The following is a 22,399-nucleotide window of genomic DNA, read 5'->3' as shown; positions in this document are numbered from 1 at the left end:
GTACTTGGTATCAGTCATCATACTCACCTTTGATCAATGCGATGGATTGATGTCTATATCAAGCATCCGCATGCATTGCGGTCAAGAGACAAAAGACAAGCGAATGAGAAAGTGAACGTAGAACCAAGGAAAGGTGATATAGTCTATATGATGTGCGAACCTACATATCGTACAAGGTGGTGATGTATACTACAATGACTTCTCGGCAACCTTGGCGGCCTCGAGTCGTGACCTCATATGAGGAGCAGTGTGGGATCCCGCGCTCTGCGGCTTCATGATCTGGCGAAGGATAGCGCGACGTGGCATGGTAATTCTGCTGCAGAGAACGACCGCTCCAGTCAACAAAGCAAGAGCTCCAGCTTGATGTGCGGAAGCCAACCACGTAGGGACCATGTAGATCAGCGTGCTGATGCCGAGGGTGACCTGGAGAGTGACGAGATGGACCATGCCTTGGACGCCCTTGTGGGCATCCTTGGTAAGCTTAGTCCGCACACCCTTGCCGAAGCGAGTGTATGCGAAGAGACTCATGATGGCAGTGAAGGTAGTTGTTGCGAGCATGCGGTGGTCAAGCTGAACGAGAGACGGGTTCTCGAGCATGTTGCGCCACCATAGGTCTGATTGGTCTGGGACGTGGCTGTAGAAGGGGTCGAACAGTTCTTTCCTGGGTGGAGTGAGACCCATACCCATCCACGGGAACTCGTTATAGATGAGACCGGCATCGAGACCAGCGACAAGGGCACCTGACATGGCAGTAGTGAAGACGAGAAGAGTAAGACCGAAGACAGAGCGTCTGAAGATGCGGAGTGCAGGGTGCTGCAGAGTCTTGATGGTCTCTGCCGCCTTGACTGGGTCGGCCAGCATGCGGTTCTCTTTGAGAATAGAGAGACCAGTGTATACCATTGAGCAGTAGACGGTGAATGCAGCGCCCAGATGGGCAGTCAGGCGGTACTGGCTAACACGGGGGTGGCTACCAGGTTCAAAGAGGTCGTCCTTGAGCCCACTCTTGACCATCCACCAGCCGATCACACCCTGGAAGCCGACCATGCCACAGATGCCGACGAGCTTCCAGGCCATTGAGGGTGCTACCCTGCGACGTGCGATGAAGTAAGCGGTTGGTACGAGCATCGTGATGCCAATGACGCGACCCCAGAGACGATGAGCCCATTCCATAAAGTAGATCTGCTTGAAGTCGGCCATGTCCATACTGGAGTTGAGCTGGGCAAACTCAGGTGATGCCTTGTATTTGGTGAACTCGCTGTCCCATTCGGCCTGGCTCATGGGCCAGAGGGAGCCGGTGACAGGGCGCCATTCGGTGATGCTCAGCCTGTTCAACTTAGCAGGTGCGGTGGAGGAGGTGACGTCGGTGCCTACCCAGACTCTGTGAGACGAGTCAGACCACCAAACACGACTATGCCGAAAACGCTCGCAGCACTGCCCAGCAACCAGTATGCGACGCTCTTGGAGGTTGTCTTGGGGAAGCTGCTCGACTGGCTCTCAGTCTTGGTCGCAGCTTCCGCGAGTATCGCCCTTCCCGCATTCGGTCCCTCGATGGTCGCGGTACTGCGGAGAGGCTGGGTGGATTTCCACCTCACCGATTGCAGGACGGAGGGTCGGGATGAAGATCGTGAAGCGGAGACGGCGGCTCGAATCGGCGAATTGAGGCATGGCCTGCATACGAAGAGGCGTCGTGAGAGGCGTGGAGCAGCAGTCCGCAGCTGCGGAAATGCCTGGAATATTGAAGCCATTACAGCGACATCTGGGGAGGAAAGAGGATGTTTCACGGGCAGCAAGTGGTTAGGTCATGGACTTTGACTCTTCGGTGGTTCGACGGCGCGGCGGCGCGCCAAGAACGAACCCTGCATATCCACGCCCGTTGACAGGCGGAAGCGACGACCCACTCCGCAGGTTCGCAACTGCATCACCGGACCCCTCCTAGTGAAGATCGCCATTTGGCGTCTGCCGTGCTGGCAGCGTGATGCGCCCAGCCTCCACCGTATTTTGCGACCGCTATCTTCCCTTCTCCTATATGACTTTCACTGTCTCTCCATTGCGTACGTGACCATCCCGTGTTATTAGACCCGGCGTGCACTGCGTTACCCCACCCGCCCGGTCGCATACCCAGCCGTCGTCGACCACCACGCCCCATGTACTTCCAAAGCAGCTTATAGCATAGCATGGATCCCGCCCATCAACCACCCACAGGTCACGGGAGCAACAACCTCGATCATGAGAACGAGCCGCAGATTGGTGGGTTAGAGCGCAACGAAACATGGCCGTTGGGCGAGGGAGAGCGTACAGAGGGCGGCGCAGGCTCGAGTAGTACCCCATACGTCAGCCTCTTCTCGCCCAATGTACCCGCCATACCACCATCTGCGCCGTCCGACGTCACCGACAGTCCCAGGGCACACGTGAGCCACTCGAGGTCTCTCAGCTACTCGCGCTCGATGCCGTCACTGGCCAACTACTCCAGCATGACATCGCGTGCCTCTAGAGCTCACGGTCAAGAGGAACGACCGCCCATAGTTCAGCTGCAAACCCGGATAGACCAAGCCCAGAAGAGCGCCGATGACCCAAACACCCCGCTGGAAGAACAAGGCAAAAGGCGCACGACGTTGGACCTGATGCGTACAGAGCACTCTGTTCGCACCGACATTAGTAGGTTGTTTAGCGAGAGCGCAGCCATGCCTGGAACTAGGGCACCTTCCTACAACAACGCGACGGGACCATTGTATTTGCGAGGTGAGTATCACTACGAGGTTCTCGTGTGTACAGGCTAACATTGTCAGTTTCAGGCGAAGCCATACCTCTTCCTGATCACCTTTACACCCGCGGGCTGCTTGAAGGCCGACACTCGGACATTACCATCATCGCCTTTGGCCAGCGATATCCTCTGCATCGCCTCATCCTCGACCGCGCACCCTTCTTCACGACCGCCCTATCTGAGCCATGGCTTGAAAGCCGGTCCAAGGAAGTCAAACTACACCCTGAAGAGATCGATTCCAGCATCACGCAGGCATCGTTCGAGCTGGCTATACGTAAACTCTATGGTGTCGATATCTCGAAAGAATTGGACGCTGAAGCCATTGGTCTCTTCGCGACTGGCTGTTGGCTAGAGATGCAGGACCTCATCGACTCTGCGATCGAATCCATACTGCGGCAGATGGCACCGGAGACGCTTGCCTACCTCATCCGCTTAGTCACCTCCAACTACTATGGTCGATCTGGAGACCGCATACTTGAGTCGGCCAAGGCGATGCTAAGCAGGAACGGCTGGGAAATGCCTCTCAAATACTGGGACGATATGCCCGGCGACATAGTCCGTGAGCTCGTAGGGTCTGACGGGTTCTTCGTGGATAGCGAGTGGGACCGCTGGGTACTTTCCAAGCGTCTTCTCGACCGCCGGCTACGTCAAGCAGCCATCGAGGCTGGCCTTATCCAGCGAGGACAGAGACCCATCCCACAAGCACCCAACTCCCTTCGTCTCATGGCAGTTCGCTTCGATGGTGTTTATCGACAAAACGCCCTGACGACGGCGCATTCCTCATCCGACGCGCAGGCTGACTGGCTTGCTCTCTACACGCTGCCCGATATTGAGCGCATACTCGTGTTGCTAGACGAAGGCATCCACTATATTCACATGGAATACGAGCAGCTTGAGTTTATCCGGAACGCTCGCGACGTATTTGGCCTACCAGTGATGCCCGAAAGGGTCATCTCCAATGCGCTCTGGCAGCAACTGGCTCTTCGCCAGAGGGTGCTCAACACCGATGAGTCTGCTCAGGAGCTGGGTCTATGTCAATCAACCCCAGACCCCGAAGAAGCGAATGTGGCGACGAAGACTGGAAGCGAGCTCACTAACAAAGGAAAGCAAAAAGAGTTGGCAGATCCTATCGACGAAGGCGACATCGAGTCGGATAGTTGGGACGGCAATGGCAAGCCACGGAAGTTTTGGATCCCAAGCTCGGACTGCAACATTGTCTTGGGAAACGGTGCAGATCCTGTTGTCACGACATCCAACTCTTTCCAGCGCCATGCTTCACGTCTTTCAGCCACAATACAGCCAGAGGATGCGCAATGGGCCACCGACTTTGCATCTACTCCGTCGACGTTGACGAACCCAAATACTCGCATGGACTTTGCACAACGCCCAATCTCTGCTGGTGGCGGCAACGCTGGTCAGCCAAAACCAATCGCTTACACCGAATTTCCTCCATTCCGCTTCTCGGCTGAGTTTCCTAATCCACGATTCCTCAAAGAGAAGAAGCGCGTCTATTCGAGGACGGTATCCTACGCAGGCTCTCTGTGGAACATCTACATTCAGAAAGTTCGCTCTGCCAAGAATATCCAGTTGGGTGTATATCTCCACCGTGCCAAGGAGCGGGAGGTAGATGAGGCTGGACATGTCAGTGGTCTCAGCCAACAGAACAACGGCTCGGTTGATGAGCGTATCGGCCAGCTAGAGCGCGAGATGCTCATGCGTAGTGACCGACGTGATCGGCGGCGCAGCACCCGAGTTCCGTTCATGGATCCTGCTGCTGAAGAGGATACCTCTGGCAGTGGTGGAGATCCCGACCCTGCTCTCGGCTCTCTGGGACTGCGCAACCCACTCTTCTCTAGCGGCAGTCTTGGTCGCCATCGTAGTCGTCTACCCACTCGCGGTATCCCACAATGGGGCTTCCAGAATCTGGCCTCTTCACCACCCCAAGACGGCGATACCATAGACTCTCCCTCCTTCGCTAACGCTCCCTACTCGCCATCCGAACACGACTCAGACCCATCCGATGACGACGACGAGTCAGACGCCGCCGCCTACATCAACCCCTCTCTCGCCTCTAGAGTTCAGCGCAAAACGCGAGCCGTCATGCCTGCACTTCCTCCCTATGTCGACGGCCGGCCCACAATCAAAACCTACTTTAAGATCTACAGCCCCTCCAAGGGTGGAAGGATGCTCAGCATCTATGAAAGCGCGCCTGACCGCTTCAATTTCAGTCAGAGCTGGGGATGGAAGAGCAGCACTTTGATGCTGGACGAAATCACGATCAATAACGGCGGAGATGATACCCTGGCTGGTGCCAACCCAGCTGCAAGCAAGAAGACGGATGGCAAATTGAGATTCATGGTTGTTATCGGCAATTTGTGAATGGCGTATATGGGTGAAATGGTACCTATGGGATGGACTGGGATGGGTGCTGGGTTTTGGGGCTATGCATCAGCGATGGGTGTTTTGGTACAGGCAATAAGGACAAGGCGTCTCGGGTTTATGGTGGGAGATGGTTTAGATACCGATTTCTACCTATGCACATTTATAGTTTCCGCATCAACTCGCGCACAAGACTGGGGTGGTGGCCCATGTAATGGCATGCGCTAGCGGCGGACCTAGGCTCAGAAGGATCGCGGCTGTGACGCGTGGACGCGACTGCTCGGTTTGTCGAGACTACGTACCATCACGTCAGACACGACACATCTGCCGGTACTCCTCTCCGCAAATCCCGATCCATCTACTGAAAAAGCAGATCTCGCGATCGTACCCAGTACTTTCGATTTTCCAGCGCTGGCATACACACGGCGCGTGCGGCATGCACTGGGTAGACACTTACTGCGAACAATCACAGCAGTCCGGGCTAATTCCTCACGAAATTCAGGCCTTGAGAGGTCAATTGAGCCATATTTCATTGATTGCAGCTTGTGCAATAGAGCTATCTGTCATCATGTACATAATACAGCCAATTCAGCTGTTGTGCAGAAGTAGCAAGCCTTTTTGCTGGTTTCCCCCCCACCAACTTCCATCTTTATCCCCACTCAAGCTTACAACACAGAAGGCTGTCTTCCGCTGAAAATCCGAGTACCCGGCAAATGAACACGAAAGATAAACTCCAACGCGTCGTCAATGCGAGCCAGAGTTTCCTGCACACGATCATTGAACTCAGGAGACCTGTTGACATCCCATCGCTCCTCCTCCAAACCCGCACCTAGATTGTGCAGACAGACTGGTCCCAAGTTCTGAAGCTGCTTGCGAGGGATCGGGTGTACGGCGTGCACGACTCGCTCGGTGATCTCGCTCTTCTCGGGGAACTGGGCCTTTGCGCGAGGATCGACTATGATGCATGTCTTAGTGTAGAAGGGAGACTCGACGACGAGATCACGGGTGATATATCCGCTCCACAAAGTGACGACTTCTTCGAAGTCTTGGGGGACAAATTTCCGCAGTTGCATGGGGCGAGTGGGCGCGATCATGCCAGGCGCGGTGCCCGAAGCAACTCCACTAGGTGTGCCACGCGCGGAAGGGCGAGCCGGGAGTTCGACTAGGGGGCGTGCGGTCGAGGGCTGCGCGAGAGTCTCGGGGCCAGGAGTCGGCATGGGTGTGGTGGGCTCGTTGCTCATATTGTAAGATGTTGTAGTAATGGTGTTTGGACTTAAGATTGATGTCAGTGTTTTGATGCGCTTCGCAGTATGGTAATGAGTCTTGGTGCAAAGAAGTATTGAGGATGCTGGTTGTGCTGAGCAGAAAGTTGACTTCCCATTGACTTTATAGGCATGCCGCTACCACTTGCCGTTGGCAACAACTCACCATGTAATACAAGTGTTCGCGAAAGGTAGCTGGCTTTGCTGACATTGTACGTCTCTTTCCTGGTCTGGATCAAGTCAACCAACGCTACCTCGACGGACTCTCGATGTCCGTTGTCTTTTGACAACAAAAGCTTGGCACTGTTTACTTCACCAAACCAAACCAAACCAATATTTGTCACGTTCCTTGCTGATGCTACTCGTCATACCAGTGCTCTATCAAGGGAACAGTGCCAATCTATTTTGACGAATTTGACAAAATCTGATCTTATTCACTGGCGATACGTATATCCAAGGCATGGCCTTTCTATTTCGTCGCTGCATATAGTTTGTCCCACGAAAGGTATGGAGGAATAGAAGGAACGCGCCAAGGGGCGGTTGAAGCTCACAGCGAACTAATCAAGGGAATCTTAAATTAAGGATACACGGTACATAATAACACGGGCCCTTAACCATGCGCAACATAACCCAAACAATCACAGGACTTCATCTTCTCCCTCATGCATAATCTGTCCAATAGCCTCCACCGTCTCACACATCCGTCTAGCAAGCTCACCATCAGGCTGGATCCTCTTCTCAGTCCAGTAGCCGAACAGAAACTCTAACTGATCTTGCGCGAGGCTACGTAGGTATCGCGTTGGTATAGGATGAACAGCGTGGAGGGTAACATACTGTTCCGGCTGTTCTTGATCAGTATGTATATCGCGACTCTCAAAGCTGGCTGGACATAGTCTTACTATAGTACATTCTCGACTTGGTGAAGGATCTGGAAATAGAGGAGGTGCAAACATGGTGTCTGAGGACATGGGTAGTCGGATGTAAGTGTAGTATGGTGAGGCGCGCATCTGATTCAATGTCTGGTATTGACCCCAGGAAGCAACTATGACCCTATCGTGATCAAAATCTAGCAGTGACTCTGCTTCGTACGCATTCTGTCGAGCCCCGCGAGTTGCGCCCAGTGCCGCGGAAGGTAACGCAGGGCTCTCGGGGTCTGCTCGAATACTTGCTGTTGGCGGGCTGTTCATGTCGATATGATACATTCTGATGTATGAAAATTAGGCGAGAGTAATAGAAAAGGGGATAGAAGTGCTGTGCAGCAAGGGACAGTTATATTGCCAAAAGCATGGGTCGTCTATCTTTGTTCTGAGCTTGGAATGATGCAGAGTTCTTCCATTTCGCTGGCTACAAACTATAGAGCTGTCCACGCGAACACTGTCAACATCTTTACGCCAGTTACCGCTTGATAGATATAGCCTGGCTTCGTTGGCTGTCATGGTCCTTCGCGTGAGAACGATCATATTTGCTGTGGTATTGGCGACAACAACCAGCTTCGTCTAAATTCTCAAGCAAACCATTCGTCAATACTGATGATGCGCATTCGTGTTCACAAAGTAATGTTACAGATGAAATGCTTCATTTACAAACGGAACATGGCTATGGCTATCTCAGGCAAGAAAAAAACTTGTAGAACCCTACCCAGAGATTTACTTCCAACCGCCAGCACCACTGATGCCATCTACACTCGTGTCGATTAGCCTATGTATCATAAATTTTGGAAGGTTCACTTACTCTTCTTTCTCCACGCTTGCTGTTCGTGAGGAAATATAGCACCAGCCTCATCATAAGCCCTCTTGTTCATTTCATCCAAGAGAATGGCCGCTGCCCACTTGATCTCAACCATACGTTTCTCAGCATGTTGTCTCTTGGAGTCTGACATCGCAGTATCGAGTGTCTTCTGATGGATCTTGTTCAACACTGTTTGGGTAGTCTCGATGTCTTTGACTGGTGTGCGCCCTCTGTCGGGCAGACCAATGAGTTCGTACGGGTCTTTCCGCTTTTCTTCGTCGCTGTCGGAGTCGTCATCGTCGTCGTCAGAAACGAGCTGATTTTGTGGGATCGGGGAGGACCGCCGTGGTCTTTCCCTTTCCGGTAGCACGCGCTGCTGGTTGTATGATTGACTATCCAAGTCATTTGTTCGGTTTCTGGAGGCATCCAGCTGTCGCTGTCTCTCCTGATCCCGTCTCTCTTGATCCCGCCTCTCCTGATCCCGTCTCTCCTGATCTCGCCTCTCCTGATCTCGCCTCTCCTCCTCTCGCCTCTCCTGATCTCGCCTCTCCTCCTCTCGCCTCTGCTGCTCCCTTTTTGCGGCTGCTTCCTGACGTGTTTGCGCAAACCTTCGTGCAGCATCAATCTTTTCCTGCTCTGTCCTCTCCGTCATCTCACGCGTCTTACGATCCAGCTCGTCTTGTATGCTCTTCGCTTCGTCAATGCGCAGTATTGTGTCCTCTTTCAAATTGTTTTCAATCCTGTTCCTTTCGAATCTTTCCTGGGCCTCCTTGAACTTACGAGCCTTCTCTTCCGCTGCCTCAATCGTCTTCTTCGCTTCAGCTTCCAACCTGGCTCGCTCCTTCACGGCTAGTTCATCCTCGTATCTGTTCTTCATCTTCTCGTTGCGGTTGTTGTCTTTGTTGAGTCGGTCGAGATAGAGCTCGTTTTTGTCTTGTTCGGAGGACCCTTGGATTTGAGCGGGCGCTGGGGCTCCATGCGAGTGCACTACAACGTTCTGGGTGGGAGCTGAAGCTATATGCGAGTGCACTACAACATTCTGGGTGGGAGCCTGGCCAATCATCGCTGGTGGTGGTATCTGCTGATTGATGAAGAAGTTTGGTTGGGGCAAGTTGAAAGAGTAATTCTGTTGCATCTGCTGGAGGAAGGACTGCTGGTGCTGTCCAAGCTGGAGGAAAGCCCATCCGCCATGACTTGAGAACACCAAATCCACGATGTTTTGAGCGGTGATCATCATATCGTCAGCCACTAACGAGAAGCCTTCCAGTCGTAGGACTTCTATCTCTTCCAGTAGGATATGAAAAGCCATGACCAGTTCCTCGTCAGGGTAAGCACTCAACGCAAAAATCGAAATCGGGTGCCGGCGAGTCAGCACAGAACGGCGAAATCGGCCTGAAATACGGAGGGTAAACATGTCGCAAGCTGAAAAGCTAATTCGGAATATGATACTGATGTGAGTACGATGATGATAGATAGAAATGCAGGAGATACGATGGGGAGGGCATGCGCATAGAAAAGGACGGCTTTGTATTGCGTGCGGGTGCGCTCTTCGTGTGATGCTTAATATGGAATCCCAAGGGCGACTTCCAATACCCACCACATGTCAATAGTTACGCATGTCAAGCGTCGGCCTGTGAAGATTCGATCATCCTCGTACGTGTTTACCGCAAACGTCGTGGATACTGTAACGCACCAGGCTTCTTGGGCCACGCCCAATCTTGGAAAAAATGTGGTGAAGCATGATCAACCCGAAAGATTCACAGTCGTTGATAGCAAAGGCAGAGTGAGATCAGCGTGATGTGTAGGAACTTGCAACCTTCCCATAATTGAGAACGCGGAAGGATCAATAGCCAATGATGTCATCATTACTAAGCAACCCGAGGTCCACTCGCTCATCACCACAGTCGTCCATAATCATAGCAACAAGCACGTCTGGATATGAATCTAGTACCATGTATCTCTACTACAGCGGCTCTGTATGGTAAAAGTTTCTGGCGATGTCAGCGCAAGTAAGTGCCCATCGCTGGACAGCGCCATAGCGTGTTGATCCACAGCAGCCTGAACGCGCACAACAGCATGACATTCTATAGGTCACATCAGACACGCTTTCTCTGAATCGATTTCGTGTTCATTTGATCAAGCTACCAGTTCCTCAACATCTCCATATGCGCAACAAATTCCGACTTCGTCATGCTCATCCGGCCCTCTTCCTAAACTAGGTGCTTTCCCTGTTCGCCCAACGTAGCCTGACGCCTCCTACTTGGCGCCATGCTCCGCCTTCCAAGCCGCATATTCTCTGTCGTCCTTCTCCTTCTCCGTCTCGGGGCGTACTCCAAGGCAGTTGCCATAAGCGTCAAATTCTTGAATCATATGTTTGTCTGGCAGCGCTGCCGGGGACGGTAGAGGAGCTGGGGCTGGAGGGGGTACAAAAGTTATGTTTTGCTGTGGAGCTGGAATGGTCTGGATGGTAGCATTCGGCATTGGCGCTGTCTGTGTGATTGAGGGTCCTGACCACAGACTCGGGAATGAGCCTAAGCTTTGCTGGTGCAGACTGATGCGTGATATGCCCATGAAGCCTCCGTTCCTCCGGTTAAGGGTAGACATAATTCTCGACTGAGTCTGCTTCACGCCTGGTTGTTGAAATACGGATATGAACCCGCCCATTCGCTTCTCATCGATCTCATTGTAGAGACCAACAAGGTCTTCATCCGAGAAAACATCCAGTTGAAGATACCCCCAAGGATGTGGGTACAGGTGCATAGAAGGAGCACCGAGTGATCGCATAGTGTTGAACATATTTCAGTAGCGTTTTCGATGATATTTCTGTGTGCTTCGAAATATGGGTACAAGTTGGCTTTGCTCAAAGTTGGAGGGAATGGGACCGTAGATAATCAGGAAGGGTAATGTTTAGTATAAAGAGGAGGTACTGCGGAGATGGCTTTTATGATAGACTGACATTGAAGTCAGGGGTCTTGAGTATGTGTCGATTGCCAGCATGCTGTGGAAATGTGATACCTGAATCGTATCGTTCCGCAGGGACACCACTGAGTCTTCACATGAGATCGTGAAGGTTGTGAACAAAGAACTCCTTGTGCCGACGTACCTTAGTTTACATGATACGTAGAGACCGTGACCGATCCTCAATAAAAACCTACTCACGTTGCGGAGAAGATCTACTTTGTGACAGTCTTGACGCACACTCCATCTACCGGGCTCTGAATCTAGCATAGCAGCGGACCTGTTCACATTCCGCCTTTTGCAGCGCATCCAGTGATAATTTAACCTATGAGATAAGAGCAGAATGTAAAATCAGCATCATTTACAACTACTTAATCATTGGATGTCTCCGCCATTGCTATCGTTATCATCATCCCTCCTTCCTTTCCCACACCCCCATGCGTTCTTCATCCTCCATCATCGCCCGGAGCCATTAGCTTCAATCGCTATCACTGTCGTAATCGAAGAACCCTCGCCTTCCAAAGCTCCTAGGACTTCTCACATACCCGATGCGTGGTGTGACAATTCCCCCAATCACAAAATTTTGCACCGGTGTAGAGGTCATAGTCAGTGTGGCCACAGGAGCAGGAATGCTGAGCACCTGAGGTTGTTGCAGTTGCTGATAAACCACGTTCTGCTGCAGCTGCGGCTGTACTTGCTGGTGGTAGATGACATTCTGCTGCGCGGGTTGTTGTACTGGTGGCTGTTGTACTTGTTGATGGTAGATGACATTCTGCTGTGCAGGCTGTTGGACGGGCTGCTGTTTTACTTGCTGATGAACGACGACATTCTGCTGAGGCGGCTGTTGAGCTGGCATCTGCGCCTGGACTGGTGCTGGTGCTGGCGCTGATATCTGCATGTTGATGTTACCACCCCCTCCCACTTCTCCGAGCATCACCGCGCCGTGCGTCCTGAGATACTCTTCGATCCTACTAGCCGTGCCTCGAACGTTACTTCTTTCCGGGAACTTCTGCAGTTCTCTGTACATGTTGTTGTGTGTCTGAAGAAGGTAGTCCAGACTCTGCCTCTCGATCCAATCCAGGGGCCAAGGATGCTCAGGATAGTCATCCATTCCGCAAAAGTTAGGAGCATGCCTATATGAGAATGCCATTCCAAAAGGCATGATAAGCAAGGTACGCGTAGACGGTCTCGGTATTATGCGGTATTGCGGTGGGTTTTCTTATCGTGTCGATCTGTCGTTGGCGAGGTTTTGCTGATGCTGGTGGTGAGTATAGTCAAAAGAAGGGTTGGGAAACAAACCTTATGTACTTGGTAGCGTACAGATTGTATCACGGTCTTGGAAAGCCGCGAACACGCAGCTGTTGCGCACTAGCCTTCTGTGACAGGAGACCTAGTTCACTGACGACGGATACGATCTAGGGAACGCCATGAGTTGTCTTTGCCAACGGTGCATACACCATCTCTCGGAACCGTGTTTGCGAACATGATATCCGAATGTTCGATGCCTCTTCACAATAGTCGGCAGAAACGTTGTGCGTGGAACAACACAGAAGTTGAGGTGTTCCTGTCACGTCAGCGAGCCTTCACAATTTCGCAACTAACGTACCCAACCCAATCCCCACTCTCCCTCACCCACATCCCCAATCCCCGTCCTAGATCTACCTCTATAAGTCAAAGTCCACAGCCTAGGACTATCTCGATAACATAACAACACAGCATTACCAACTGAACACAATGTCAAACACCCCAACTCTGAACGCCTTCTCTCATCCCCACCCCTGGGCACCCACCACCATCCGGCTCTCGCCCATTCCATCTCTCATCTCCGCTCAAGCCTCCATAACACACCGACTCTACATTCTAGACTGCCGCGGCCACGATGCACGTGACATGCAGCGAACGCTAAACTACATCACAGCCGAGCTGCGGATGCGAGAGATCGAAGACCTAGCTCTGGCAGAAGCTAGTCGCAAGATCGCAAGTGCGGAGGGCAAAGACGGTAACACGGAACCCTGGATCAAGAAGAAGGACGGAGGTGCGCGGATGCGGGAGATGGAAGATGAAGATAAGCGCTGGGAGAAGGAAAGTGGTGGAAACCCGCGTTGGGGTGAGGGTAGAACTGCGCATCTGTACGGCAAGTGAACATTCATAGTCATGGGACCGAGCACGTATGCAATGATGAACTAGAAATGTATCGAGATCCCGCAATGCGCTATCAAGTAGTAATGTATATGATACATGTTGCGATCCAGTATTGCTTGGGTATCATACCTGTACGCCTGCAAATGCCCAAACTTTCGAGACGCTGTGTCAAATCAATCTTCCGCGTCTCCTCCGCCGCGTTCCATGCGCGCTCTGATGTCTCTCACTAGTGCTTTCGCATCTTCTACCTCTACGCCGTCTTGACAGAGCTCGTTCGCTAGTTCCATGGCCCGTTGGTACATGCCGCGCATGTACTCCCATCTAGCAAGCCAGAGTCGGGCTTTGCTTGTCGTTGCAGTGACGCCGACACCACCGGCAGCTTCAGAGCCCACTTCTTCGTAGTCTGGCCCTTCTTCTTGTGCAAGCACTAGCTCCATGTATGCCGCGCATTCGTTCATGTTGTTTATCCTCTCATACAACAGGGCGATCTGGTAGAGTACTTCTGGATCGAGGATACCTCCACCGAGACCAGTAACTTCACTGCTCCCAAAAGAGGCTCCGACACCAGCATCATAATATGAGCCTGCGACCAACGCGCGTTTGTATGATCGAATGCCATTCATGATCTTGCCCACTTTGCCGAAACATTGGCCAACCGCCATCCATAGCTTCGGATCGTAGGGTCGCAGCGCAGCGGCGCGTTGGTGATAGAAGAGAGCGTACGAGTGCATCTCCAGCATCTCGTATGTTTGGCCAAGTCCATACCAGGCGCGGTAGTCTTTGCGATTGACATCAACAGCGCGCCGGTACGATTCAATAGCGGCGTGGGTGTTCTTCATTTCGACGAACTCGTGTCCCATGAGCGTCCAGGCGGAAAGGAAGGTTCGATCCAGAGTTAGAGCTCGCCGAAAGTACATGACGGCTTTCTCATGCTCCGACTTGAGCGAGTAGTAATTGCCCACCACGCAGCATGTCTCCGGTCGGAATTTGTCGGTCGCTGTGGCGAGCTGTGCTAAGAAGGCCAATTTAGGTCGCATGCCCATGACATACAAGATGTTGGAGTAATTGTCGAGATGATCGACCCGATGTGGATCTGATACGAGCAAGTCGGAAAAGATCTGTTCGGCATCGTCGAAGTCTTTGTTGTGGTAGTGGAGCAACGCCCGTTGGGTCTTCAGAAAGGCCGATGATGGGAAGATGGTCAATATTTGCGACAGCGAAGTGTGGATCTGTTCGTTGACTACGTAGAGCTCCTGCGATGAAGTGACGTGGAAGATGAAAGTCATGAGGTTCTGTGGTAAGCGTGTGACGATGCCATTGAGCTCTTCCATGGTGGTTAGGAGTGCTTGTAGCTCTTGCCACGCACCCCAGTTGTAGGTATATTGGTGGACACTTTTGATCAGGTAGTCGATAGCAAGCTGCTCGTTCTTTCCCTTGGCCAGGACCATACCGTATAGGTACTCCAGCCAGCCCTGCGGTTGCCGCCCGCTGTTGGGCAGGTCTTTGAACCACTCTTCAAGAACAGCAGATACTGTGGGCAACTCCTTGTTCAAGGTGACGCCTCCATCTTGAGGGCCGAGAATCATCTCGCTGTCCTCGTTCATGCGCTTCTCCCCAGCTATGTATTTGGCATAGAGGGCAAGGAACAGGGCCTTCTGACTGATGCCCTTCATTGTATCGTTGGACAGCTTGGACTTGGATGGCGTGACCATCTTCGCCTTCCCCTTGGCGCCTTGCTTCGCCTTTGCTGTAGGCGTAGCAGGTGCCTGTGAGGCGCCCTTGGGCAGAGGGCCAGGCAGGAAGACGGCGGCGCATCGATCATACTCGCGGCAGTCGAAGTATGTCTTGGCGAGGAGGAACTTGTGCGTCTCACGTGCTTCTAGGCGTGCTTCGATGGGGTCTTTGCGTACGAGATTGGGTGTCTGCGGCGGTTGCGCATCCGACATGGGGGAGTCGACGTCGGTGTCCGAGCCTTCGTCATCGGCCGATGGGAGCGAATCGAGTAATTCTGCGGCCCTTGTCAATATCAGCATGCAAAAGTCAGTCTACGTAACCATTGGTACTCACCATTTCGCCGAGTGATAGAGACAGCGCTCTGTGCAGCCGATGACGGCGTCCTGGAGCTGGGCCTTGAGTTGGGCCTCGTCGGCCGGCGATAGAGTTCCCATCGCGTCGCTATCAGAGAGAGATTACTATCTGCGCGCTTCAGATCATGGTTCAGGGCTCTATCGCGTGATGTCGCTGCCGCCGATGCGCGTGTTGATGGGGAGCTTCCTGTCGTGGTAGGGTGGGGCATAAACAATGGCCCGGCGAGCGGTTAAAGGTTGCGCCGCTGCGCCGCGGAAATTGGCCCCTTCACCGCCCGCACCCCTACATCTGCTACTGCCCCTCTATCTTGAACACTGCTCTGCGAAGATACCCAATTCACTGCGTTCAAGATGCCCACCACACTCAAAGAATTCGAGAGCGTATGGCCGCGCATTGTGGCCGACCTGCAGGAGCACTGCAAATCATACAAGCTGCCCCAGCAGTCTCTTGATTGGTTCACCAAGGTAGATATATCCCGAGCAACGCATCCAGGGTCCAGCAAGCTCACCATGTCCCATAGTCACTGGACTACAACACTGTCGGCGGAAAATGCAACCGTGGCATGTCTGTTATCGACACCACTTCAATTCTGCAGAACAAGTCTCTTGACCCATCGTCAGAAGAGTACTTCCGTGCTGCCTTGCTAGGATGGATGATCGAACTTCTCCAGGCCTTCTTCCTGGTTTCGGACGATATCATGGACTCTTCAAAGACCCGTCGTGGCAATCCCTGCTGGTACCTTGCACCTAAGGTCGGCATGATCGCCATCAACGACGCCTTCATGCTGGAGTCGGCCATTTACGTGCTTCTCAAGAAGCACTTCCGTCAGGAGAAGAGCTACGTCGACATGATGGAGTTGTTCCACGAGGTCACATTCCAGACCGAATGCGGTCAATTGTGTGATCTGTTGACTGCACCCGAAGACGATGTCAACCTTGACAACTTCAGCCTCGACAAGTTCACTTTCATCGTCATCTACAAGACTGCTTACTACTCTTTCTACCTCCCAGTCGCACTGGCACTCTACTATGCCGGTGCAGCCACACCAAAGAACCTCCAGACCGCAGAAGACATTCTCATCCCCATGGGCGAATACTTCCAAGCACAAGACGACTACCTCGATGCATTTGCTGACCCCACTGTTCTCGGCAAGATTGGCACCGACATCATGGACAACAAGTGCTCATGGCTGATCAATCAGGCCCTGAAGAAGGTCACTCCCGAGCAACGAAAGGTGCTAGAGGAGAACTACGGTCAGAAGGACTCGCAGAAGGAGGCCAAGGTCAAGGAGCTGTACCATGAGCTTAAGCTGAAGGAATTCTACGAGCAGTGGGAAGAGGAGCGCGTTACCGAGCTGAGGGCGAAGATCGACAAGGTTGATGAGAGCGAAGGCTTGAAGAAGGTCGTCTTCGAGGTTTTCCTCCAGAAGATCTACAAGAGGAGCAAGTGAGCTGAAGACTAATTATACCATAGGTGGAGAAACACCTCGGGTGTCCACAGAATCTAAACGAACTGTCCGAACTTTCCATGTGGCTCGCAATAACTTGTTCGCGTTGATCAACTAAGATGCCATTGACACATGTAAAGTAGAACACAACAGCTTGCAGTGAACCACCGGCGCAGATGCCATTGGAGGCGTGGGTGATGAAGGAACTTGCACATCCAATGGCATACACGTGGACGAATCGCGCTAGGCGCGGGCCGGCCAAAGTGGAGCGAGCCATCCCTCCAGCTGTCGCGAGATCCAGTGACGCCGCGTCGCGTCTGCGACCACGAACCTTTTGTCCCACCTCTACTAAAACGACAACACGCATGCCTCTCGTTCTCGCGTACTCACCCGTGCATCTGACGGGTACTAATATTTATGTTTATCTTCGCGCTAAGCGCAATCTGAAGGATGGTGGTACCTGACAATATGGGGGCCAGATTCTGCGACTCAGGCGCCCTGTCAATCAAAGTGGCGTGGTTTACTATGCCCTGTCCCGTGTAACCACCATACTGAAAGTACTCTTTCGTCTTCTGGTCTCTGTTGCTTTACTGGGCCAGCATGTTTTCCAACTTTGCCAGTGCAATATCTGGTAATGCTCCAGAGAGAGCAAGCAAAGATGAAGGAGCCTCACTCACGTCGGTCCTCGAGACACCCACCCTACGCGTGGAACTGGCACTCCTCGTCCTCCTAAGCATCGATGCCATGCGAAACGATCTCACGGCCACCTTTGAGCCATACAACAACCCCGAACCGAAACCCTCCCTTGCGACCCGGTCGCCCGCACCCAAGCCTGGAAATCAGGCACCAGATCTCATGAGCTTCGACCAGCCGAGACAGACCACCAAACCAGCGCCTCCCACTAGGCAATCATCACAAGAACATGAGTCCACACAAATGCAGGCTTTGCGACGGAGCGCCTTGACGTTCTTCGATAAATGGCGGGCAAGTGTCATGCATCGAATATGCGACGTCCTCTCTGTACGGGGTGAGACTGTCCGTCAAGCGAAAGCAAAGCGGAAGCAAATGCTGGACCAAGCCGACAGGCAAAACCAGGGAATCTCTTCGCTCATCGATTTCGACGACCTCGATCCCTTCGCAAACGCGGCTCCCACACGACCCAAGAACACAAGACACGGGCACTATGAGGTGATCGAGACTAGACTGCTAGCTCTTGAGGAAGATAAGCGTGTGCTGGTCTTACACTGCCTCCTGTTGCTCTTACTGAGCTTGGAGCAATACTCGGCATATTCGCGCATCTTGTTGATACGTTTGGCAAGCAGTCTTAAACTAGAGGCTGATTTGCTGGGCGAGCATGAGAAGTCGGTTGCACAAGGTCTGCTAGCCACGGCTGCCTCTCAGATGGACGCCGAAGCGACAGCCAAGAACCAAGCCTCAAACGATGCTGTGTCACGCCGTTGGAAGGTTGGTCTCGCGACCGTGGGCGGTGCGGTTCTCATTGGTGTTACTGGTGGTCTTGCTGCGCCTCTACTAGCCGCAGGTCTGGGTACTGTCATGGGCGGACTAGGCCTGGGAGTCGTTTCAACATATCTTGGTGCATTGGCGGGCAGCTCGGTGCTCGTTGGATCACTCTTCGGAGCCTATGGTGCGAAGATGACGGGGCGTCTAATGGACCAGTATGCGAAGGAGGTTCAAGATTTCGAATTCCTTCCGGTTCAAGGTATGTAAAGCGGAGATGAAGTCTTGCTTGAAGCTAAATGTACCAGATCCCGATCGACCGACGAATCAACGGGAGCTCGACTGGGCTGACGAGCAAGATGCCCGTGACCCACAGAAGCGTGAACAGCATCGGTTACGCGTATCCATTGGTGTCAGCGGCTGGCTGAGCTCCCCATCCGACGTCAGCAAGCCTTGGGAGGTGGTCGACTCCGGTACAACTGAGCCATTCGCATTGCGTTTCGAGCTTGATGCCATGCTGCGTCTCGGCAACTCCCTCAACGACGTACTCTTTGGATATGCCTTCGACGGCGTCACCTACACTGTTGTCAGTCGCACGCTTCTTGGCGCTTTGTACGCAGGTCTGTGGCCTCTTGGTCTCGTCAAAGCTGCCAGCGTCTTGGACAACCCCTTTCTTGTTGCACTCGCACGAGCCGACAAGGCTGGCAAGGTTCTTGCGCATGCTCTCATCGATGGCGTACAAGGGAAGCGACCTGTCACTCTTACGGGCTACTCAGTAGGTGCACGTGTCGTATACGCATGTCTGATCGAGCTTGCGGAACAACATGCGTTCGGTCTTGTGGAGTCAGCTGTTCTCATGGGTACACCTGCTCCTGCCAACAGCAAGCGATGGAGGCAAATACGATCAGTTGTCGCGGGACGCGTTGTCAATGTTCACAGCACGGAAGATTATGTACTCGGCTTTCTCTATCGGTCAGCCAAACTTCAGGTAGGTGTCGCTGGTCTACAAAAGATCGAAAATGTCCATGGCGTGGAGAATATCGATGTAAGCAAGCTTGTCAGTGGCCACGACCAGTATCGGTACTTGGTCGGTACGATACTTGTGAAAGTCGGACTCGGCGATGTGAATTTCAACAAGGTCGCTGAACAAGAACGGGCTCTTGAAGAGGCAGAAAGGCGGAAGAAACAGGCACAAAAGGAGGCTAAACGTAAGGCAACGACTGAGCAAACGAAGGAGCCTGTCGCCAGGCCTCAGAGTCGACCGGTTGCTGCGGCTCACGACTCTTCGAACTCTCTGATAGATCTTACAGAGCCAGAGCCGGCCAAAGCTCCTGCCTCCAACAGCGATCTGTCTGGTCTTTCCTTCACCTCCACTGGTGTATCCACGACTGAGCACCCCTCTTCGAACGTCAAATCATCCACCCCGGCTCTGCGTAAAACACCTATGGAAGAACCCAAGAGCTTTCCTGATACCACTACGAGATCGTTCCCAGAACCACACGATCTATCAAGCCCCGAGAACTCGGCTGTCCGGCTGCAGAAGAAGGGGACCGAAGTCGCTGTTACCGAGGTTCTTGTCTTGGAAGGTAGTGATGCTGCTAAGGACAAGAGTATTGATAACGAGCGTGATGACGAGTTTGACGACTTCGACTATGATGCCGAAGAAGTTAGTAGCGAGTTTGGAGAACTCAGCATGGTAGAGCCGCTGCCTATGGACGACTTCGATTATGGATTGATGTAAGGGCGCATGGACCAATTACATCTTTCTGATAGCTCGCAAGGTCCGCCCAACCTGACTAGTGGCTGTAGCATGGCACGCCTCGATTATGCACGTTCCTTGTATGACGGCTTACATGTAAGGCATCAGCTTGGCTTTCATGGAACCAAGACATTCTTCTCAAGCCTCGGATGATAAGCCGGATTAGTGAACGCGTTACGCGCGTAACGGTATAAAGTCATATGTATTCAATCAAGTTCAGGAAAATCTTTATATATCCCAGTTTGAATCGATCAGTAGAAGCAGGCACTGCGACGGAAACACCAACCATCTTGCTAACTTCAACCCATTCATCATGCTATTAGCAACACATCCTCCACCCACATCACCGTCCCTATCCTTCTCTAAACTCGGACCGCGGATATCTCTCTATACCCCACCATCACACACCACTGGCGAACTCATTATCCTATGCACATGGCTCGGCGCCGCCCGAAAGCACATCGACAAATACATCGCCGTCTACCGTACCATCGCACCCAATGCCAAGATCCTACTCATCCAAAGCGACGTAACATCCGTCACAAGCTCCTACCCAGCACAACACAAAGCCATCTTGCCAGCCGTCGAAGTCGTGCGCTCTGTACTGAGTGACTGCACTTACACACCATCTACCAACGTCCCTTCATCTCCAACAGCAAACACCACCAAAATGCACCCGACCCCCAAAATCCTCGTTCACACCTTCTCAAACGGTGGCCCTATCTCCGCTACCGCCCTCCTCCTCGCTCTCCATACTCAAGCCTCAACACCCTTACCCATCACCGGTATCATTATGGACTCTGGACCTGCGGCAGGATACTACTGGAAATCATACAACGCCATGATTCTCTCTCTCCCACCAGGTCCCATCCGCTCAGCAGGCTACGTCTTCGTCCACGGTATCCTGATCATCTTGCGGGCGAGTGTAGCGTTGGGACGGTACGAGCACCCTGAGGTACTGGTTCGTCGGACGCTGTTGGATGAGGAGTTCGTTTCTGGGGCGGAGAAGGGGAAGAAGAGGAGGGTGTGTTACTTGTATAGCAAGGCTGATCGGATGACGGACTGGGAGGATGTTGTTGCGCATAAGGAGATGGCGAGGGAGAAGGGGTGGGATGTGGGAGAGGTGGTGTTTGAGGGGACGCCGCATTGTGGGCACTTTGTGGGGAATGAAGAAGTCTATGTTGGAGAGATGGGAAATATGTGGGAGGGTAGGACGTTTGCACAGTAAGGGTTTTCTGATTTGCTGGTTTGTTTGGAGGACAAGTCGCTATACGAAAGATCCGTTGCTGGCTTGGCGCTCATTGTCTTGTTGATTATGACTCTGGTACTTCATCCGCCCATGGTATACTCGACTGTGCTCCCGCTTTCTGCACTGTCATTGATGCCGCTCTATTGGCATGCGCAATTGCAGCATCGAGGTCAAAGTCTGCTCCCCTTGACATCGCTTTCCAACGCGCGACAGCAACCGTGTATGCGCCCGCAAACGTGTCGCCTGCAGCTGTTGTGTCGACAACCTTGACTTTGCGTGCCGGCACAACGTGGCCTTGCTGAGATGACTCCTGTTGCTTTGCCGTCTTGTAGAACACGCCCTGAACACCCGAGTCAGTACTAGTCAGATTGCAAATCGGGGGATCACTTACCTCGCCACCAAGCGTAATAATAACATTCTTAACCCCCCTCGCAATAAACACAGCAGCAACCTCGTCCCACGAAGACGGCTTCTCGATCCCTGACAGAATCATCGCTTCCGTCTCATTAACGATAAGATGACCCAGCCCATGATACGCTTCATCCGGCAGCGGCACCGCAGGCGCAGGATTAATAATAGTCTCAACGCCCTTCTCCCTCGCCGTCTTCATGTTGTGCAGCACAACCTGCAGCGGCAATTCCAACTGAAAAAGAGCAACCCCCGCATCCTCATCCACAAGATCCTGCACCTCAACATCGCCATTGGCACCGGGACAAAACATAATCCTGTTCTCTCCGGACCCCGTCTCGACGATAATGACCGCAACACCCGTCTTTTTCCCTTTGAGGACCTGCACCTTCTCCGTCGACAACCCATCTTCCCGTAGAGCTTTCAAGAACCCCTCGTGGAACTCGTCGTCACCCACTGCACCCACCATCCTCACTTCGACATCGGAGTCCTGGGATGAGGAAGCTTGCGCTTTGGTGCGAGAGAGACGCGCACATGCGACGGCTTGGTTTGCGCCTTTCCCGCCCCAGCCAATGTTGAAGGATTCACTGGTTAGCGTTTCGCCGCCGACGGGGACGCGAGCTGTACGGGTTACGAGGTCGACATTTAGGGAGCCGATAACGGATATGACGGCTGGTTTGGAAGACATTTTGGATGTTGGGTATTGGAATGTAAAGTTTGGTGAGGGTAGGGTGTTGTATAGGATATGCAATGAGGCTCT

The 22,399-nt window shown here is 52.8% G+C and overlaps 10 protein-coding genes across 10 annotated transcripts; 5 read left to right on the top strand and 5 right to left on the bottom strand.

The window, feature by feature from the left end:
* Positions 1-189: 189 nt before the first annotated feature.
* On the bottom strand, positions 190-1,745 carry J4E84_009438 (uncharacterized protein; the record flags this gene model as incomplete). The annotated part of the gene is made up of 2 exons (XM_049392000.1): positions 190-1,324; positions 1,372-1,745. 2 exons carry the CDS (start codon positions 1,743-1,745, stop codon positions 190-192), a joined length of 1,509 nt encoding a protein of 502 aa, XP_049240401.1.
* Positions 1,746-2,174: 429 nt separating this feature from the next.
* Positions 2,175-5,140, top strand: J4E84_009437 (uncharacterized protein; the record flags this gene model as incomplete). The annotated part of the gene is made up of 2 exons (XM_049391999.1): positions 2,175-2,739; positions 2,787-5,140. The coding sequence occupies 2 exons, from the start codon at positions 2,175-2,177 to the stop codon at positions 5,138-5,140; spliced, it is 2,919 nt and encodes a 972-aa protein (XP_049240400.1).
* A 665-nt stretch (positions 5,141-5,805) lies between these two features.
* Positions 5,806-6,381, bottom strand: J4E84_009436 (uncharacterized protein; the record flags this gene model as incomplete). The annotated part of the gene is made up of 1 exon (XM_049391998.1): positions 5,806-6,381. The coding sequence occupies one exon, from the start codon at positions 6,379-6,381 to the stop codon at positions 5,806-5,808; it is 576 nt and encodes a 191-aa protein (XP_049240399.1).
* A 1,667-nt stretch (positions 6,382-8,048) lies between these two features.
* On the bottom strand, positions 8,049-9,439 carry J4E84_009435 (uncharacterized protein; the record flags this gene model as incomplete). The annotated part of the gene is made up of 2 exons (XM_049391997.1): positions 8,049-8,080; positions 8,134-9,439. 2 exons carry the CDS (start codon positions 9,437-9,439, stop codon positions 8,049-8,051), a joined length of 1,338 nt encoding a protein of 445 aa, XP_049240398.1.
* A 3,383-nt stretch (positions 9,440-12,822) lies between these two features.
* Positions 12,823-13,230, top strand: J4E84_009434 (uncharacterized protein; the record flags this gene model as incomplete). The annotated part of the gene is made up of 1 exon (XM_049391996.1): positions 12,823-13,230. The coding sequence occupies one exon, from the start codon at positions 12,823-12,825 to the stop codon at positions 13,228-13,230; it is 408 nt and encodes a 135-aa protein (XP_049240397.1).
* Positions 13,231-13,403: 173 nt separating this feature from the next.
* J4E84_009433 (uncharacterized protein) lies at positions 13,404-15,398 on the bottom strand (the record flags this gene model as incomplete). Its single annotated transcript, XM_049391995.1, has 2 exons — positions 13,404-15,246; positions 15,298-15,398. 2 exons carry the CDS (start codon positions 15,396-15,398, stop codon positions 13,404-13,406), a joined length of 1,944 nt encoding a protein of 647 aa, XP_049240396.1.
* Positions 15,399-15,668: 270 nt separating this feature from the next.
* Positions 15,669-16,768, top strand: J4E84_009432 (uncharacterized protein; the record flags this gene model as incomplete). The annotated part of the gene is made up of 2 exons (XM_049391994.1): positions 15,669-15,782; positions 15,839-16,768. The coding sequence occupies 2 exons, from the start codon at positions 15,669-15,671 to the stop codon at positions 16,766-16,768; spliced, it is 1,044 nt and encodes a 347-aa protein (XP_049240395.1).
* A 597-nt stretch (positions 16,769-17,365) lies between these two features.
* On the top strand, positions 17,366-19,964 carry J4E84_009431 (uncharacterized protein; the record flags this gene model as incomplete). The annotated part of the gene is made up of 2 exons (XM_049391993.1): positions 17,366-18,485; positions 18,532-19,964. 2 exons carry the CDS (start codon positions 17,366-17,368, stop codon positions 19,962-19,964), a joined length of 2,553 nt encoding a protein of 850 aa, XP_049240394.1.
* A 331-nt stretch (positions 19,965-20,295) lies between these two features.
* On the top strand, positions 20,296-21,210 carry J4E84_009430 (uncharacterized protein; the record flags this gene model as incomplete). Its single annotated transcript, XM_049391992.1, has 1 exon — positions 20,296-21,210. One exon carries the CDS (start codon positions 20,296-20,298, stop codon positions 21,208-21,210), a length of 915 nt encoding a protein of 304 aa, XP_049240393.1.
* Positions 21,211-21,295: 85 nt separating this feature from the next.
* J4E84_009429 (uncharacterized protein) lies at positions 21,296-22,327 on the bottom strand (the record flags this gene model as incomplete). The annotated part of the gene is made up of 2 exons (XM_049391991.1): positions 21,296-21,571; positions 21,623-22,327. The coding sequence occupies 2 exons, from the start codon at positions 22,325-22,327 to the stop codon at positions 21,296-21,298; spliced, it is 981 nt and encodes a 326-aa protein (XP_049240392.1).
* Positions 22,328-22,399: the final 72 nt, after the last annotated feature.

The sequence above is a fragment of the Alternaria hordeiaustralica genome (assembly GCF_023758085.1).
Source record: "Alternaria hordeiaustralica strain BMP 2776 chromosome Unknown scaffold_28, whole genome shotgun sequence".
Taxonomy (NCBI): Eukaryota; Fungi; Ascomycota; class Dothideomycetes; order Pleosporales; family Pleosporaceae; genus Alternaria; species Alternaria hordeiaustralica.
Note: the sequence above shows the minus strand (reverse complement) of the source record. Positions and strands in the feature narration are given on the sequence as shown.